General features: G+C 42.3%; 1 protein-coding gene across 1 annotated transcript; it reads right to left on the bottom strand.

Moving 5' to 3' along the window:
- Positions 1-2,657: 2,657 nt before the first annotated feature.
- On the bottom strand, positions 2,658-16,120 carry CUNH12orf42 (chromosome unknown C12orf42 homolog). The gene is given in 5 exon segments (XM_053895317.1): positions 2,658-3,049; positions 3,051-3,098; positions 3,100-3,406; positions 7,254-7,503; positions 16,093-16,120. Coding segments are annotated over 5 exon segments (873 nt in total). The 3' UTR covers positions 2,658-2,809.
- Positions 16,121-20,037: the final 3,917 nt, after the last annotated feature.

The raw sequence follows: 20,037 nt of genomic DNA, 5'->3' as shown, positions 1-20,037 counted from the left end.
CACGACCTGAGCCGAAGTCTGATGCTTAACCAACTGAGCCACCCAGGCACCCCAAGGGGTTCTTTCTTTAGTTCTGATACTTTCTTTACTACCTTGAAAAGAAATCCTTAATCTGAACCTTACCAGTTTACATGAATTCTGGTATATTTAGAATAGAGTTTAAGCAAAGTTTTCCCACCTGTGTTCCATAGGACACAAGTGCTACAAGATATCGATAGGTGCTATTTAAAAATATATATATTGGGGCACATGGGTGGCTCAGTAGCTTAAGCATCTAACTTTGGCTCAGAGCCTGGAGCCTGCTTCGGATTCTGTCTCCCTCTCTCTCTACCCTCCTGTGCTTGGGTTCTGTCTCTTTCTCTCTCAAAAATAAATAAACATTAAAAATGTGTGTGTGTGTGTGTGTGTGTGTGTGTGTGTATACACACAAATGCACACATAAATCAGGATTTGCTGACCAAAGTAAATTGAAAAACACTGGGCTAAACAGAGTTATCAGATTTTTTTATCATGCTAATTTCTGGGGATCCTTAATATGTTACTGTGCTTCTCCAAGAGGGAGCATGCTGGACAACATCCCTCACACGTATTTATCTATAGACTCCCCATCTCACAAAGCGTCTTTGTAATTCCAGTGTTCCATGGAACACACTTTGAGAAACCTCTTTACAATATGGTATACCACATATTTCACATCTTTTGCTTGTATCCCTTTTCTCAATTATGAATAGAATTGCTTCCTCTGTATTGTATTTTTAGTAAATTCATTTTTTCACTTCCACAAGTGAATCTATTGATGATATCAAAAACATTCTCCACCCTTGTAATTAACGATTATAAATTTTTGGTTAATTGGGGCACCTGGGTGGCTCAGTTGGTTAAGCAACCGACTCTTGGTTTCGGCTCAGGTCATGATTTCACAGTTTATGAATTCGAGCCCCCAGTCGGGCTCTGCATTAATAGTGCAGAGCCTGCTTGGGATTCTCTCTCTCCCCTCTCTGCCCTTCCCCCACTCCCTCTCTCTCACTCTCTCTCTCTCTCTCTCTCTCTCTCAATAAGTAAATAAACTTTAAAAAAATTTTCTTGGTTAACTGTTTTACAATCACTTAAAGCAATAGTTTCTTGATCTGAAAAAGTTGTACTAACTCATCATTAGATAGCAAATTAAAATATCCCAGAATCAAGGGATGCCTGGATGGGTCAGTCGGTTGGGTGTCCAATTTCGGCTCAGGTCATGATCTTACAGTTCGTGGATCTGAGCCCTGCATTGGGCTCTGTGCTGACAGCTCAGAGCCTGGAGCCTGCTTGGGATTCTGTGTGTGTGTGTGTCTCTCTCTCTCTCTGCCCCTCCCCGACTCGTGCTCTGTTTCTGTAACAAAAATAAATAAATATTAAAAAAATAATAATAATAAATATCCCAAAATCAAAATTTTACATACACCCAGGAGTTAACCACACATTTCTCTCCAACCAAATGGCATGAAGTTGAACTTATAATTGTCATGTGAACTCTGGTGAGCAGGTGCCACTATCCCCTCAGGAAACAATAGCAACCACCACTGATAACCCATATGCTCTCTTACAATAAGGTCATGTTAATACATAAATACTAAAAATAAAAAATGTATTTATTATAAAACCATAGTCTGGAAGAAGGTAAGCTCTAAAGTTCGGGGGTCCTTTTTTTTCCTTTAAAGCGCATTACCCCTAGCGAATGCCAGGAAATCAAATCTTCCTCAAAGGAGTGAACAGACTTCTAAATGTTAAGCCGTTACTGGTTATTACATTTCATTCCTATTAAAATTTGAGACGTAAATTTGGACGTTAGATTTGATAAGCCTTGAATATAGGCATATTCTACATACTAATTTAAAATGAAGGGGGGGTCAGAATGCAGGAGGATTTATGAACTCCACTTATCAGACTCTCTGAATACAAGCCTGGGGGAGGAAAACAGCAAGGAACTTGAGTGCAAATCTCCATAGGGATGTATTGGTCTCATTGATTTGCGTTTCTCTTTCAATGCTGAGAAAAAGAATACTACATGTAAAAAACTGAAGTAAAATGAAAATCATTTGATAGAGTCAATCTCCGCATTAAATCATGGTGAAAAGACGCTGTGTTTAACCTAAGTTAACCGAAGTAAAAAGTAGTGCCTAAAATGACCGATTTGATCGAATGTTAGCTAAGGTTCTCCAGCGTTTCTTTATCACCAGTAAGAGAACTCAGTATGTCTTTTGCATTAAACTTAGTTCCAAGAGTCTCGGGACCTCAAGGGAGGATCCAGCTTCGGGTTTCTGCCATAAAGACCTTAATATGGTCTGAAGAATTCCCCTAGGCACCTCAGGAGTAATCAAATTTCGTGTTAACTATTAAATTACAGACATTCAATTAGGTGTCCCAACCCTCTGTTTGGAAATTCAAAAGGCCCTTAGGAAACATCCCTAAACCACAGCTCGAGTTGGCAAATGAAGCCGTTTACCTGCGAGAGCCGAACAGAGAGGGGTCCTCACAGTCCCCGCAGGCGCGGTGCGAGGTGGCGCGCCGCGTACCCCATCCCCGTCGTGAGGCACAAAGTCTTTGTGACACCGGGAGACGCCGCAGAACAGAAATACTGTTAGAAATGCTTCAAAAGGAACATTTTGGGCGGCGATAGAGACTTCTGACATTATTTATTAGGTTCAAAACTGCTCCACAAAAGCCGAACAATGGTTCTGTGGAAACCAGTACATCTGAGGCCCTTTCTGTTGTTCTGGGCAGGCATTGATTCCAAGATGGGCAGCACTCGCGGACAATTCCCTCGCAGCGGTCAGTGTAAGGGAGCATTCACCCTCGGCCTAGGAGGGGCCTGTGAACAAGCCGTATGGAAACGCTGGGGTGGGCGGCGGGGGGGGGGGGGGGGAGGAGAAGAGCAAACCTGGATTAACCTCTTAGAGGGAAGGTGGGTGGGAGCACCGGCGGGCAGAGGAACGGGCGCCCCTGCCAGATTGCCGTGGAGGGAGGCGTCCGCCTTGGGTCCCCTTTTCTCCCCCCTCCCCTCCTTCCCCCGGATGAGGATGCTTGGGGAGCATCTCCGGTGCCATGGCAACCGCGCCCCCCACCCCCCGGACTTCCGGACGCGCCCCAGGGCCGGCTTTGGAGAGGTGGGTCAGCCAGAGCGACGACTGCGTCTGCCACCCTGTCCTCCAGCTTGGGCTCTGGGGGACTCTGGGAGACCCCCCGACGAGGCCGACGGGGCCTGGCTTCTCCTGCAGAGGCCTGTGGCGCCGGGAGGCCTCGCAGGGGAACCTGGAAGGCAGACAGGGAGGAGTGGCACTGAAATGGGTGGAATTCACCCGCCCCGCCGGGACTTGCAGAAGGTCTCCGCTGATGACTGGATGTTTGAGAAATCAACATTTGCAATGTGCTGAGAGCGAGTGAGAGAGCGAGAGCGAGAGCGAGAGCGAGAGCGAGAGCGAGAGCGAGAGAGAGAGAGAGAGAGAGAGATCCCTGGCATTACCTTTCATGGTTCCCCACATTGCTTTAAGAAAACAAAATGCCATCTATTCCTTTCCTGCTGTTTGAAAGCACCCCTCCAGGGGAGCACGGTGGCTTAGTTGGTTGAGCATCAGACGTTGGCTCAGGTCAGGATCTCAAAGGTCTTGAGTCTGAGCCCTGCCTGGAGCCCCGTGTCAGGCTCTGTGCCGACAGCTCAGAGCCTGAAGCCGGCTTCAGTTTCTGTGTCTCCCAGTCTCTATGCCCCTCCCTTGCTCCAGCTCAGTGCCTCTATCTCTCTCAAAAATAAACATTAAATTTTTTTTAAAAGCACCTCCTCCAAAAAATAATTTTTACAAGATCCTCATAAACCTTTTTAGTTCAAGGAAAACTGTTCAAAACTGCTAAAGAGAGGGGAAACAGAAGAATCCATGACTAAAATAGAGCCTCCAATTCGGAATCAGGGAAAAGTTTTTGCATGGAAAACTAAGTGGCATCAGAGAACATACAAAACCAGTGGATCCACAGCCCATGTAGACTTCCAACTAGTAATTTAAACATCCAAAAGGCAATACTCCCTAAGTTTTATTAGAAGTTTCAAACCATGGGGCTCCTGGGTGACTCAGTCGGTTAAGTGTCCGACTTCGGCTCAGGTCATGATCTCGCGGGGCTCAGGTCAAGATCTTGTGGTTCGTGACTTCCAGCCCCACGTTGGGCTCTGTGCTGACCGCTCAGAGCCTGGAGCCTGCTTCAGATTCTGTGTCTCCCTCTCTCTCTGCCCCTCCCCTGCTCATTCTCTCTCCAAAATAAATAAAAACATTTAAAAATTAAAAAAAAAGAAGTTTCAAACCAGCTGAAAATTAAAACAATCCAGGAATTCGCTGATCCAGATCTATACAACACCTACATACACACTAATATTAATAATAAATTCAGTGATTTTCTTTGCCCAACCAAATACTTTTTATGTAAAAGATGAGATATGTTTACAATACAGCCAATACTGAAAAAGAATATATACATATTCCATCTGATTTCCATGTATATCTATTTTTTCCTATGTAGGGTTTTTCCCTGAGAAATTCTGCCCATTTTCCTAATAGCTTAATTCTTCAGTAGTACAGTGAGACAAGTTATGGGTTTTAAACCACTTCCCACAAGTTTTTAAAGGACATTGAATAGCGTGCAGATGTACAGAGTATTTGGAACCACCTACGGGATCATTCACATTTCAAAAAATATGCATGAGATTAAAGTGCACAGTACCTTCCTTACAGCGGGTGTCCAAGAGCCAGTCCATCTCTCGGCAATTCAATTAGTTCATCACATACTGTGCCCGGTATGTATTGGGCACCTCCCACTATACACTCAACATACCTAAGCCAAACACTGAAAAACTTCTAGTGAATTGGATTTTTCAGTGTGAGAATTATTTCCTGGAAATAAAGGTGAAATGGCATTTCTCTATCTCCAGGTAAGTAAAAGCTTTTAGAATGCCGGACATACCACTTTCCGAAAACTAGATGCTTAATAACCATTTGCAGATTTGGACTTGCAGCCTTGGCAGATGACTAATTCGTTGCCTTCAAAAATCAGTGCAAGGGAATTCCACAGAAGAACGTGGATGTGGCTCTGGAACTTTGCGCAATAGAATATAACCTAGACAGGTCAAGACACATCAAGGCTCGGTCGTAAGCAAAGAATAGGAATTCCTTCCCTGAATGCAATGCGGTAATGATGCATTTTGTAACAAACTGTCTTACAGAGAAGTGTGGTGTCATAGAAGAAGCAAGCCTTTGGTGTCAGACCATCATAGATCCAAATCCTGGCACATCACTTGCCCTAAGCCTCTTTGTCCTTACCTGAACCATAAGGGTTGTATTACCTACTTCAAAAGGTCACAAATAGGATTAAATTTGTTCATTCATTTGTTCATTCACTAAGACTCGTCTGTTATATGCCTGCCAGTATTCTAAACATTAGAGATACAGAAAAGAATAAAGCAGGAAACATCCCTGCACTTATAGAACTTGCATCCTAGCTATGGGGAGAGGGGGTGGGGACGGGGAAGTGGACTACTTAATAAGCAAATGAAGAAATGTGTAAGTATCAGCTGGTAATAAAGCCAAAGCAGAGAAATAATGCGGGAAAGGGGGTTAAGAAATGTCACATGTAGGTGACAGCTTCAATAAACACTTGAAGGAAGTGAAAAAGCAAACTTGTTAAGTATCCAAGAGAAGAACATGCTAAAATTAAAGCATCTAGGACGTAGTAAGTGCTCAATCCCCAAGAGCTATTATTGCCATATTCAAAATCAACAGAGGTATACTCTGACCTGGAGTCGAACTGGAGGGCTTGAATCCTGACTCCAGCCCTAAAGTTACAGAATCTCCACGGGCCTCAGATTCTGCATCCAAAGCACGGGAAAATAGCAGTTCCTATCTCAGAGGCTGGCCATATGGATCAAAATTGAAGACGTATGTTCAGAGTTTAGCACATTGCCTTACACGTAATAAGAGAAAAACATGTTAACCAACCAGTATCCTAAGCATCCCATGCGCAAGCCCAGCTTCCCAGAAATGAAGAAATCTTTGAATCAGCATCTTTGGTAGAAGGTCTACCAGTGCCTCCTTTACCACTTTGAGCCCAAGCAGTACATTATCCTCTAGTTCAAAGAAAGTTCTTCTTTGTACTGAGTCAAAATCTGTTTCTTTCTTCCATTGGTCAATTCCAGCAAACTATAAACATTTGAAGCGAAATATACCAAAAAGATTTTCAAAAAAAAAAAAAAAAAAAGCTATGTAAGACTACTATAATCCTTCTACATGACAGTTCTAGAGTGTCTAGAATATACATTGTTTCCTCACATTTTCTCACCTCCTATCTGAACAACAGCCCCATAGATGCCACCACCACCATCACCACCACCATTCAGTCCCTGCTGTGTTCAGTGAACTTCATTTAGAGCAATCCTCTAATTACATCTCCTCAAGGAAGTAATTGTCGTTAGTTAACAGATGAAAATACTGGGCTCAAAGAACCTTTATAGGACTTGATCATGGCTACAGAACTGAGATGGGACAAAGCAGAGTTTGGAGCCCATGTCTCCAAGGTTTCGAAGCTCATTCCTTCTGGTCTGTTTCCTTACTTTTAATCATTACTCCCATGAGAATTTTTGACAGGATAATATACATTATCCTGTGCTATGAATTCACAGTTTCATTATCTGTAAAATGGGGATAATAACAATACCTGCCTAAAGGTGTTATATGAGGCTTTCATAAAATAATGTGAAATGCTCAGCACAGTATACGGCACATGGTGAGAGCTTGTTAAATGGGGGATGAAGCGATCGTGATAGTAATAATTGTCATTGTCATTATCACTATCATTATCATTATCAGGTGCAACACCTGAATCATCACATTACTTGTCATCAAATCACACTTGTTCTCTCCTCCAATATGATACTCGGCAACAAGAAGACTTCCATTCAAGACTGACTGATACAGTTCTTATAGAACCTTCTAGAATAAGACCTGCCATTGGGTCAGTAGCTTTGCTGTTTGTATGAGGTTAAAAACAAAATGTGACCAATTGAAAGAAAAAAAAGGAATTAAAAGCCACAAGGTGATCCTTACCAAGTGGGGTGGAATCGCCCCTGGAATCGAAGGAGGGCTGATTCTGAAGCCTCATGTGTCTATTCCTGTGTGTTCCTGCAGCCTCTAGATGCACAGGAGTGACTGTGACTGGGTCTAATAGGTTTTTTTGTCATGGACTTTTCCAAAAGTGGACGACTCCAGGCCGCATTGGGTGCTCCTCTGGCTCTCTTTTTCATTTCTTGTCTGACAGCAAAGATCAATCGGGTCTCATCCCATTCACTGGATGGTGTTTGGGAGAAACTGGCCTCTCCATGGCTTTCCTCTTCAGAAAAAGCTGTACTTACAGCAGGAGACCTGGGTATACTGTACTGTTGAGCACAAAGTAGTCTTCTACATGCCCCTGGAGTCTGAACCTTTCCTGCAAACACTGCAAAAAACAAACACATTCATTTAAAAGAATGGACTTCAGTATTACCTACTAAATTAATGATGGGAAGGATGAAATTAAGCAATATTTGATTTTGTTTTTTTGTTTGCTGTTTCTATACTGAACAAACAGAAATGACAGAGAATCCAAAGGCCAGGGTACCAAAGTGGAAGAAGTGGAGGAGGGAAAAGATACAGCAAATGAGGCAAAAGGCTGAACATGCTTTTGCTGTAAGCACCATGTGAAGACCTGGACAAGATGAATCAGTCCTCACAAGAACCATGTCTCACAGATGCTATTATTACTCCATTTTACAGGTTAGAAAACTAGTTTGAGGTTAATGGGTTGAACTGTGTCTCCCAAGAAGGTATATTGAAGCCCCAGCCCTCTGTACCTGTGAATGTGACCTTATTTGGAAATAGAGTCTTTGCAGATGCAATCAAGTTGAGGCTGTTAGAGCGAGGCCTCAACCCAATATGACCAGTGTCCTTATCAGACACAGGCACACAGGAAGAACACCACGTCATGATGGAGGCAGAGACTGGAATACGGTATCTCCAAGCCAAAGCACGTCAAGGGTTACGGCAACCACCCACAGCTAAGAGAAAGGCATGGAGTGAATTCTCCCTCAGAACCTTCAGAAGGTGCCAATCTTGCTGACCCCTGGATTTCTGACTTCTGGCTGCCAGAACTGTGAGAAAGCAATTTTAAGCCATCCAGTTTGTAGTTATTTCTTACATCAGGCCTAGGAAACTTGGGGATCCACAATAGTTCCAATTTACCCACGTTGCCCCTGAAGAGTTATTAACAGTCAGGGGGAAAAAATAAGGTGTTCAGATTTGGGGAGTAGAAGGTAGAAAAGAGGAAAAGCCAGGAGGTGTGGAATGGGAAAAGGAAGCGAGTCTATTTCCACGAGTTCTTCTGTGTGGCAGAAATGGTGCCAGGGCACACAAGTTTTTACAAGATTCCTATTCCCTGTTCGCAAGGTGTTTGTCAAGTGGCGAAGAGGGCGCTGGCCGTGTTAGGTACCAGGAAGCCCTCCTCTTAAACCACAGCCTTGTCTGCAGAAGGAGGAATCAAAGCAAATGTCCCTGCAAGGGGACTTCCAGATAACAGAAAGGGGAGAAAGGGCCAAGGAGGGGGTACCCTGGAAGTACATGCCATACTTCCACAGGGGCTGGCCACTTCTCAGACCTTGTTTTATGTGGCCATGAGGGCATGTGAGCCCAGTCTAGACGGATTGTTCTGGATTTTCAGGAGAAGCAGAAGTATATTTTTTATTTATGTAAAAACTTCTGATTTTTAAGTGTTGGTAACTCACTCAAGTTTTTTAAAAAACGCAGCGTGGGCTCCACAAAACACATCTGCTCTCTGAATCACCACAGGCCATCAATTTGCATCTTTGGCCTATGGCCAGCCCTATAAAAGTCACGGTATCATTTGCTTCTGTTCAGAATTCATATTCATATTTCAGAATATGATTTTATAAGTATTCAGCTAGGCACCATGGGAATGTGTATGCAAGCTTTGTGCATAAGCAGATTTGAGGGTTCTAGACGTTTTGTCTACCTCCAACACTTTAGGAAGATTGAGCTTTTATTTTCATTTTAATCGATTGCCTCATTTCATTTTGAAGTCCAGAATTTGAAATGGTGCGCAAATCCGTCAGGCTTTCCCGAATGCAAAGAACCAACTAGAATATTTCAAAACAGTAGCTCCGGGACTCTCGATCCCAAAGGAAAACCTACAAAGCTAGAACCAGTGGCATTTGATCTGCCCTTGTTCTGTTGTTCAACCATCAAGAACAGGAGGGAAGTCTCAAAGGCTCTCTACACACCTTCACATCCTAAAAGTTATGAGTGGAAAGAGACTTTATAGATTATCTAAAGTTCAACCCCACCACCCTCATCAACCACCTCTGCTTAAATACCTCTAGGAGCCTGAATCTCACTATCTCTGCATCAGGGATTTCATCTTATTAGAAGGGCAAATAAGTAACACTGTATTTGCTATATGATAAGCATATATATATATATATATATATATATATATATATATACACACACACATGGTTATATATAATATTACATACGAGGAATAATATTAAAGCCACCTTGGATGATGTTGGGACAGGTGGTGACTATGCTTATTTAATTGAATAACCAATATTTATTGAGCTCCTGTCATGTACCAGATACTAATCCAATGACAAAAGTTTACTCAGGCCAACAGAATTGATCATTTTGAGACTAAATTGACCAGCTGATATATAGCAAAATGGATTTCAGCACAGAAACCCAGAGCCTCTCAGGTTTATGGACACCAGAGCAAATTTCAAGTTTTCTCTATGACACAACTACCAGGTTGCCTGAATCACATAGAACAACCAGTTGTTTTAGCATTAAACAACCAGAGACTGTGGAAAATGGAAGGCCCTTTCGCAAACTCCAGTGGTTTCCAGTCTTTAAAAAAAAAAAAGTTTTCAAATTTATCTACCAAGATAGTGACAGAACTGGAGCCAAAATCCACTGTTCATGATTTAAAGTCCAGGGCTCTTTGTTAGGTTACACATCTCTTGAGTCTAATGCAGTATTTCCCAATTCTGACTGCACATTAGCCAATGTTGGGCATGCTTTAAAAAATACAGATACGTGGTCCCAGGACCCCAGGACCTGTGGCTTCGTAAACCCCGCAGGTATTATATTAAGCAATCAGGGAAACACTTGTCTAATTCACTCATCAGAAATTTCAGATACTGTTATAAATATTATTCAGTCCAAACAATCATGAACGTGCCAAAGCGTGAAGTCGAAAGTGTCTCTCTCCGCTCTCTCTGTGGACAAGTCTTCATTTCAGAAACCAGCGTTCTGTATCACTTTGCAACTTGTATATTCCTTTATATGTTATGTTTTCCCATCAGTAATCCCACTTGAGCCTGACAATAACCCTCCTGCTTCCTCATTTTCCTGAGGAGGAAACTGAGGTCAGAGAGTAAACACCTTGTCCACGTCACTAGCCAAACATCAGAGAAGCTAGGGTTGGGGACTCAGGTCTTAGATTTTGAGGGGATTTTTGTTTTTCTACTACCCAATCAGTGTCAGCATTGCCAGAGCAAACTGTCATGAAGTGGGTTTGGTGAAGGAAGGAATATAAATGCCCACCATAACAGCTAGCAAGCTGTAGCACTTGACCATGGACTTGGCACTGCCCTGGGACCCATGCCTTGGCCCATAGTAAATGCTATCGGCAGTGCTTCTAATGTGCAGAGGAAGAAAGGGCATCTGCCTGTGGCCCAATGACTGGAATCAGCTTCCATGAAAGCCCGCATTCTAGCCGCTCTCCCAGGCTGCCCTTCCAACTTTTCCTATACTTGGGGTCTTTGTTTTCTGGAGTGTTGTTTGTTTAAAAAAAAAATTCTTCCCAATATCCCAGTTTTACAAGTTCTTTTCATGTGTAGGCGACTCTGCCTGTCATCTCGCAGCTCAGCTCTTCCATCCGTTGCTAATTTCATTTGAAGTAATATCGTGGCAGACAGGAGATTTCAAGGTACAATAAAATAAGCCTCAGAGCTGAATGTATTTCACAGAAGCAATTTATCTTTCTCTCAGGCAGCAAAGTAGTTCATGATAAGTCATGACAGATTCTGATTTATTCATTTTATCCATTTTCTGTTCATTAGAAAACGACAAATATGGTGGGGCGCCCGGGTGGCTCAGTCGGTTGAGCGTCTGACTTCGCCCCAGGTCACGATCTCGAGGTTAGTGAGTACGAGCCCCGCGTCGGGCTCTGTGCTGACGGCTCGGAGCCTGGAGCCTGCTTCGGATTCTATGTCTCCCTCTCTCTCTGCCCCTTCCCCACTCACACTCTGTCTGTCTCTCTCTCAAAAATAAATAAACATAAAAAAGTTAAAAAAGAAAAGAAAAGAAAAGAAAAGAAAAGAAAAGAAAAGAAAAGAAAATGACAAATGTGGTAACTCCCGCATGTTCAGCCCCTCTAGATGCCAACAAGGAAGGTGCTGCCCCACTTTGTGCCCATGCCCGGCAGCTATCCCTCAGCATATGACTTCTATGTGTCTATATCCCCCCCCCTCAGTCTCTTCACTTTCTTGGGCTCCTCACTGGCGTGTTCATGTCATGGGAAAACTAGAGGCAGCTGTCCTGGAAGGATTACTGAAACCCAGGGACCATTAATTCCCCAAGGTTCATTTTGCCCTTAACTGTTGGCACCAACTGGGGCTAAAGCTAATTGATGTCATCTCCTATGTATCTAAAATCAAACACAACCCTTAAACAGGTCTTTAATTAATGCTGAGAACTCCAGCGATACACTCTTTTAAAAGGATTTTTGACCATGTCGTGAACTTTAATGGAATACACCACCTTACACTCAGCATGTCTTCTAGCTGTGGACTGAGTCATTTTTAAGCCAATGGGGTTGAGCCCGCGGTAGGAGTCTGTGAAGCATCAAGCCCTGAGCAGTGGTAGAGCTCAGAGGCCAAGTGTACAAGTTCTGTGCCCAGACTCCTTGGGTCAAAGAAATCTCTGTGTTACCAGGCCAAGCTGCCCCACTGCCCTCTGTCCTCGTTTCCACACTCATAAAATAGCAGTAATGAGAACACCTACCATATGGGGTTCAGATGCAGAGTAGGTTAATAAACAGCTCAGAGCAGTGCCTGCCACACAGGATGTACCCAGCAAGCCTTAGCTCTTATTATTATTGTTGTTGTTATTGACAATGTCCCTTCATCTCTCCTTCTATAGCTCCTGAATGGCCTGTTTCAGCAATAAGGACTCGAAGGATAAAACAATATCTTTTCCATCCATCCAGAGTTTGCCTCATTTTATTTGTTCAAAAATATTTATTGAATGCCTTCTCTGTGTCTTGCCCTGTGCTTGATCCTGGGAAGACAGCAGAATAAGACAAACGTGGCCCCTGACCTCATGGAGTTTGCAAGCTCCTGGGGAAGATGCCAAAAATAGGTCACAACTAAGCGATTACAAATTGTAGTGAGTGAAGGCATAGAAAATACAAGGGGCTGACAGAGAGAAACATGGGTGGGGACTCACGAAGGCAACATTTACTCTGACACTGACCCGAAGGTTGAAAAGGACTTAGTTGTTCAGGAGTGGGGAAAAGAGCATTTCAGCCTGACAAGGACTGAGTTGTGCTCCCAACACTGCCAGCCCCAGTGGCTGAATGGAAGTCAGCGGGAGCGAAGGAGCAGGCGAGGTCTGGAGGCTGCACAATGTACGATGGAAAGCTACTAACGGTGTCACATAGATGAGCCATGACAGCCACACTCACCTTTGGAAAGATCTCTAAGGGAAGGTGGGCAGGAGGGAACAAGAGTGGAAGCCAGTCAGAAGGCAGCTGACAATCAGCCAAAGGTTGCAGGGATGGCAACTTGGACGTGAATGGTATTTTATATAGCAGTTCAGAGCTAGCCAGTCGGTGTTAGGTCTGTCTCATCTGTAAAATGGGGATGATGATCATAAAAATGGGGGAAAATACAAGAAATGGACTTCCAGTTTCAGCTCCAGCATGGAAACAGCTTGGAAATTGACATTCTTATCCTTGCAACAGGAAAGAGCTAAACAAAATAAAAATCAACAACTTCACTTGAACCCAGAGAACTGAGTTTGCAGGATAAACTGGCACCCCACCTGGAGACACAGGTGAACCCAGAGAATCAAACCAAGATCAATATACCTAGAGTAGAAGCCTCTGAAGCCGTAAGTGGTAGGATCATTTAAATGGCAATTTTGATGAAGCTGGAGGCTAAGCGTAGAGCAGCTTGAAAGCGAGAAACTCCTGGGGCGCCTGGGTGGCGCAGTCGGTTAAGCCTCCGACTTCAGCCAGGTCACGATCTCGCGGTCCGTGAGTTCGAGCCCCGCGTCGGGCTCTGGGCTGATGGCTCAGAGCCTGGAGCCTGTTTCCGATTCTGTGTCTCCCTCTCTCTCTGCCCCTTCCCCTTTCATGCTCTGTCTCTCTCTGTCCCAAAAATAAATAAAAAACATTGAAAAAAAATTAAAAAAATAAAATAAAAAAAAGAAAGCGAGAAACTCCTGAGGGCTACAGTTTTATGGGGTCTCTAGACTTCAGTAGGTTTTGCCTAAGAATCCTGTCTCCCCACCCCAGTTTCTCAAGCTGAGGATCTGAGAAAGATTCCTTCACAATTCTGACACAGGAAAAGGGAAGAAAAGTCACTGCAAAATATGCCCAGAGCACTCTCCATAAGAAAGGCATACCAGAGCCTTATCCCAGCCAAGGGAAGGGCATTTGTCTCACTATAGCCCCATTTGGCCATCTTGCCTCACATAAGGGGGAGAAAAGAAAAGCCAAGAAATACTTGGGAAGGTCACAACCCAAAAACACAGACCCACCAAAAGGCTGAGATTTAATCATAAAATCATAAAATACTTCTCCCCACCCACACCTTATCATTGCACCACTAGGTCTCCAGTGCAATAATAGTGTATTACAGCTGGAAAAGCTGAAGATGAAGACTCTCTCTGAGGAAGAATAGTGAGGGAAAGCCCAAGTCCAGAGGGGAGACAGAAGCAAGAACACTGAAGAAGTATGGAGCCTCTAGCATCTACAGCTACAACAAACATTAAACGTGGCCCACCCCCCAGCCCGATTAACATAAACACCCCCCCACCACCAACAAAGATCAGTTTATCTCAGTTCCTATTTCCTCATCTATCAAGATTGGCTTTCAATAAAAAATCATAAGGCATGCCCAAAGGCAAGAACAGAAAACGCAGTTGAAGAGACAAAGCAAGCAAAAGAATCAGACTCAGCTATGACACAGCTGTCGGAATTATCAGAGAAGGAATTTAGAATAACTGCAATTAATATGTGATGGGCTCTAATAGAGAGAGAAGAAAACAAGAAAGAGCACATAAGTAAGTACCCAGCAAGCCTGTTTCTCTCAGAGAGACAGAAATGCTAATAAAGGATCAAAAAGAAATGCTACTTGATTTCACTTAACTGTGGAATCCAACAAAGTTCAACACACCGAAGCAGAGAGCAGAATACTGGTTATCAGGGACAGAGAAGTGGGGGAAATGAGGAGATGTTAGTCCAAGGGTACAAAGTTGCAGTTATATAGGATGAACACATGTAGAGATCTAGTGTGCAGCTTGGTAAGTATAGTTAACAATACTGGAATACTGGAAATTTGCCAAGGGAGATTTAGGGTGCTATCATTACACACCAAAAAAAAAAAAAAGGCAACTATGTAAGGAGATGGCATGTTAGTTTTAAAGCAGTAATCATTTCACTGTGTGTGCGTGTGTGTGTGTGTGTGTGTGCACGCATCAAATCATCATGTTGTACACTATAAATATATACAATTTTTATTAAAAAATAAAAAAAAAACAAAAATGCAACAAAAAAAGAAATGTTGCAAATACAAAACACTGTTACAGAAATAAGAAACATACTTAATGGGCTCATCAGTACAATGAACATGGCCAAGGAAAGAGTCAGTGAGCATGAAGAGAGGTCAGTGAGAACTTCTGAACGAAAATTCAGAGAGAAAGGAATGGGGGAAAAAATTAAAAATTTAATTTTTTTTTAAAAAAGAACAGAACATACAGGAAGTAGGGGACAATTTTATAGGATATAACATACATATCCTATTTGGAATACCATAAGGAGAAAAAAAAGACAGTGAGACCGAAGAAATATTTAAAGTAATGGCTGAGAACTTTCCAAACTTAATGACAGACACCAAACCATAGATCCGGGCTGCCCAAAGAATACTAAGCAAGATAAATGCCAAAAAAGAAAAAAAAAATTACATCTAACTATGTCATGTTCAAACTGTAGAAAACCAAACACAAAGAGAAGATCTTGAAAGAACAGGGGGTGGGGGAGGCAGGGAGCACCTTCTAGAAGAATAATGAGAATCAAAGTGGATTTCTCATCAGAAACTATGAGCAGGAAGAGAGTAGAATGAAACGTTAACAAAATATTGGAGCACACACACACACACACACACACACACAAACACACACACACCAACCTAAAGTTCTATATCCAGCAAAATTATACTCCAACACTTAAGGAGAAATAACTTTCTCAAATAATAATTTAAAAGTGGAGAAAATTTATTGTCTACAGACTTGCCTTACAAGAAATGCTAAAATCAGTTCTCATTGAGAAGGAAAACAATAGAGGTCATGAACTCAGATCTACATAAAGAAAGGAAGAACTCAGAGAAGAATAAATATCTTAAATTTTTTTTTATTTTAATTGATCTAAAAGGTAACTGCTTCTAAAAGAAGCTTACTCCCCATTTCATTCCAAGATGGCCTCCCGACTTCCATCATGTCTCCTTTCCCTGTTTGATTTTTATTCAGTATAACAATAGTTTATATATCTAATTGTTTTCAAGTTTCTGCCAATCTTCCTGGCTAGAATGTAAGCTTTATGAGGGCAAGTACCATCTCTGAATCGTTTTCCACAGTATCTCAAACACTAGGCAGATAGTGCACACTCAGAAACCTCTCCTAGAAAAAACAAATGAGTGAATGAATTGCTCACCCCTCCAATGGATGCTCTTTAGCGTTATAGCATTACCCTTCTCCACGTGCAGATCACCCTCCATCCTCCCCTTCAGTAGACCTGTATGAGGGTAACCACTTCCCTTTTCTTTCCTCGGGGAAAGAAAGAACACATAAGTAAGTACCCAGCAAGCCTGTTTCTCTCAGAGAGAGAGTTCACCACAGTCACCAGCTCCAGAGCCTTGTCCCCAATCGAAAGGGCAAACAAGTTTCATCTCAAACACCAGAAGCCCAGTCAGTTTTTAAAGGGAGTTCCAGGTCTGTGCCCTGGTTCATGGGGAAGTTGCTGATACCCACCATGGATGTGGGACAATGAAGTGGCTACTGGAGGAGCAGGTACCTGTCACAGCTCAGGTACTCTGCTGAGTGTGCAGGTGCCTGTCCCTGCATTCTGGAGGAGGGATGGTCCTTGTCCTGGTGTCACTCTAGTGAAAGGACACAGAGTCCACCTTCCACTTCTCACCACACATCAGAAAGTGACTGAAGGGCATTCAGACGGAACTCACTGTCCTCCCATGACACCACCTCTTTTCCCATGATACTTCAGGCTTACCCGGTTTTTAAGTACACAGAATCACAGAAACTTTTCAACCTAGGGACATAGAAGTGGAGTGGAACGTTTTGTCTTTAAACGTCTAAGTTAGACTACAGATCCTTTCAAACATGGAGTATAATTTGAGAGTCAACGCACTTGGTTGCTGATGGATTCATTGAATGAATGTTTCCAGACCCTGGTTTCCTCACCTATAGATGAATTAAAATGATCTATAAATTATCTTCCAGCCCTCCAGTCCTATGAGTCTCTGAACTACACTAAAAATGTTCTTCTTTATTTTTAGAACACTGTGTTACCATATGCAATTGCTATTTTGTAGGACAAAAATGGCCAAATGTAGGCCATTTCATATTTTACCACTCAATATGCCCACAAGAGTATATGTGACATATACACATAGTTTAAAGAAAACAAATAGCCACAGACCAACCCAATTTCATTATATAAATATCCACTATTTATTCATCCATTTTCACACTGATGGGTGTTCGGGTGAAATCCAGTCTTGTCTTGTTTTCCAATATTACAAACAAGGCTGCCGTGAACATTTTTGCACACGTCTCTGCTGCGTGTATTCTAGTTTCTCTAGGAGTGGAATAGCCAAGTTACAGGGTATGCATATCTTCCACCTTATTATATAATACCCACTGTTTTCCAGAGTGTTTTTTACCAATTTACATTCCCACCAGCTTCTTATTGTTCCACAACCTTGCCAACACTTGCTACTACTTGATTATGTTTTTCAATCTTTGCCATTCTGGCAGGTACAAAACAGTACTGTGTTGTGGTGTTAGCCTGTATTTTCCTGATAAATAATGAGCTTGAACATCTCTCCTCCCGCCAAATCTTTCATCTGAATTGCTTGCAAGCTTTATAATCATGGGTTGAGTTTCAGCCCCTTTGCCTTCTCCTGCTCTTCAAATTCTAGCCAGCTGGTGAACAGTGACATGGCCCTGGAGGACACAGTGGGGAGCACTTGGATAATCCACCAACTTGATAACCTGCCCTAAATAAATAACCAGGCATTGACCCTCGGGGATTGTACTCACACAATTCAACTGCCATGACCCAGTGTAATATTTCATGTCTTGCTAAAACTCTGGCCCGGCACGATTTTGCATGCAACTAAGTACTTGGACAATTCTTTCATCTGAGTGATGAGCTTATCTCAGCCACAGCTTGCTTGAGACACAAAAGGCTTGTGCTACCTGCCTGTGGTATCGCTCCAGATGGCACCTTACTTTCTAACATGAAATGTTTTTCACATCTTTCACCCTTCCCCCGGGAGATGTGTGGTTTCCCAATGACCCTTTTAAAATGTGATACTAAGACTGGAAAAGAATGGTGGTTCAGTAGCACATATTCAGGAAAGGCAACCTTCATGACAGTTATTCTGCTAATAAAAAAAAATAAAAAGTAAAAGTGTTTTCCCCTCAAGCTAGAAAATGCCACAGAAATGGTGATCTTTCTTCAGTGATTCTGTGAATAAATAATTCTGACAAATAAAATGAAGGAGAAAGGTGGGGGGAAAAAGTCACACATGGAATCAGGAACAATTGAAAAAGGAATCCAGGCTACCCCTAACCCCGGCCTTTGTTGACGGGCTCACCAGAGATCTATGTAGATATTATTTTGAAATTTAGAGCTTCAACTTGTATGAACATGAATGCCCATGCTGAGTTTCTGCGTGCCTCTGTGAAACAGCAAAAAGAATCCGACAGACCCTATTCTTGCATTAAAGCAACACACTGTGGAAAGCCTGAAAATAAACCATCTATGCTTGATTAATTAGGTTTGTAAGTATTGTTTCAGAACCAAACAATATTTCTAAAGATTTCAATGGTTCAAAGATTGCCCTATGGCCGTCTGGCCAATACATCTTCCAACACACACAGTTTACAAGCATTTTTCTTCCCAATATGTTGTCTTTGGTTGGTGCGACATTGTTTGAGTGCAGGGCTATTTGGGTCATAGTGGTTTTCTCCCCTGCACAGCAGTGGTGCTGAGCACAGCACTTTGACCATACATCTTCCATGTCATTTCCATCAAAGGCACATGATACTTCCCAGTGACCAATCAGGAGTGGTCCAGCATCCTAACAGAGGGCATATTGGCAAACCAAGCTTTCTTAATGACAGCCATTGTTTGAGGCCAACAAAAGGGAGGTCCTGAATATTAACATGTGGCCCTGTGTAAAGGTCACCGGTATGGCACATCCATCATATCTCACAACCGAGAAAGAGAACTTTCTAAGTTCTGTCAGAACCCACTGTTGTCCAAATAAATGTATTAGCCTGATGGCTGACACCAGCAAGGCAAGTGATTTTGAGTGATGATCTCCTCTTTTAACAAGTATCCTTCCACTTCTTTGAATCAGCAGAAGATAATTATGGTGAGAGATCACGTTAAAGAAATATACCTTGAGGCCATAGGGGATTAGAATAACCAGGCAACCCAATTAAAATATTAATTTAATAACATGTAATCATTAAGACCGAATGGCATCTCCTCCTGACAGGCATAACCTTCCACACTGAAAAGAGAAATCATTTATTTTAACATCTCAGGGTCTTGAATGGTCTTCTTAATAGTAAACACCAACAAGTCCATGAAATTTCTATCAGTGAGATTTGATAAAGTTGGCACAAAAGAACTCAAAGATCTGGGTCATTGACAACACTGAGTCTTGGTTAAAGGCGATCCAAAGTGAAGCGTGATGGCAGAATTGAATAAAGCTAATTGTATCACATGCATTTATTACTAAACCCAAGAGCACATTGCTAGTTTTCTTATTTGACAGTCTTGGTCAGAATCAGTTTTATGTTCAATATTAGAAATATGGGGTTCTGGTTATTAGGCTCCATCTTAGGAAGGAACTGGAATTTATTTCAAGAGATCTGAAAACAGTGTAAGAGAAAAAAATAGTGAATAAGCATATATCTCTCAGCTCTGTCTCTCTGACCTTAATCATAATCATGGTGGGAGTCAGAAAGGAGAGACAAGAAAGGGAAAGAGAAAGACGACAGAGAGTTCTTTTTAGTTCCTTGGATACATCATACTTCTGACACTGTCTCCTGACATTCAGACATTTTTTTTCTGTCTGGCATTTCTTCCACAGACCCTGTTTCTCTGACCAATTTCTACTTCTCTCTTTCTTTTTTTTCTTTCCCATGACTTCTGAACTGCTTAGCTCCTTCTTCTTATGTTCTCATAGTTCCTTGGACTAGCTTTATAATAACAATCAACCCCTGAAATTGCTTATTGAATTATCTTGTCTTCAAAATGACTCCAACCTTCGTAAGGAGAGAGACTGGATATGTCAATTTCATCACAGTAGGTGCTCCATAAAACTTGTACGTAAATAGCAACTTTCAATAATAAAATAGGATCAAACTCTCAACATAC

Source organism: Panthera pardus, unplaced genomic scaffold, assembly GCF_024362965.1.
Source record: "Panthera pardus isolate Hobbes unplaced genomic scaffold, ASM2436296v1 HiC_scaffold_6, whole genome shotgun sequence".
Classification (NCBI taxonomy): Eukaryota; Metazoa; Chordata; class Mammalia; order Carnivora; family Felidae; genus Panthera; species Panthera pardus.
This window is presented reverse-complemented; position numbering and strand designations above follow the sequence as displayed.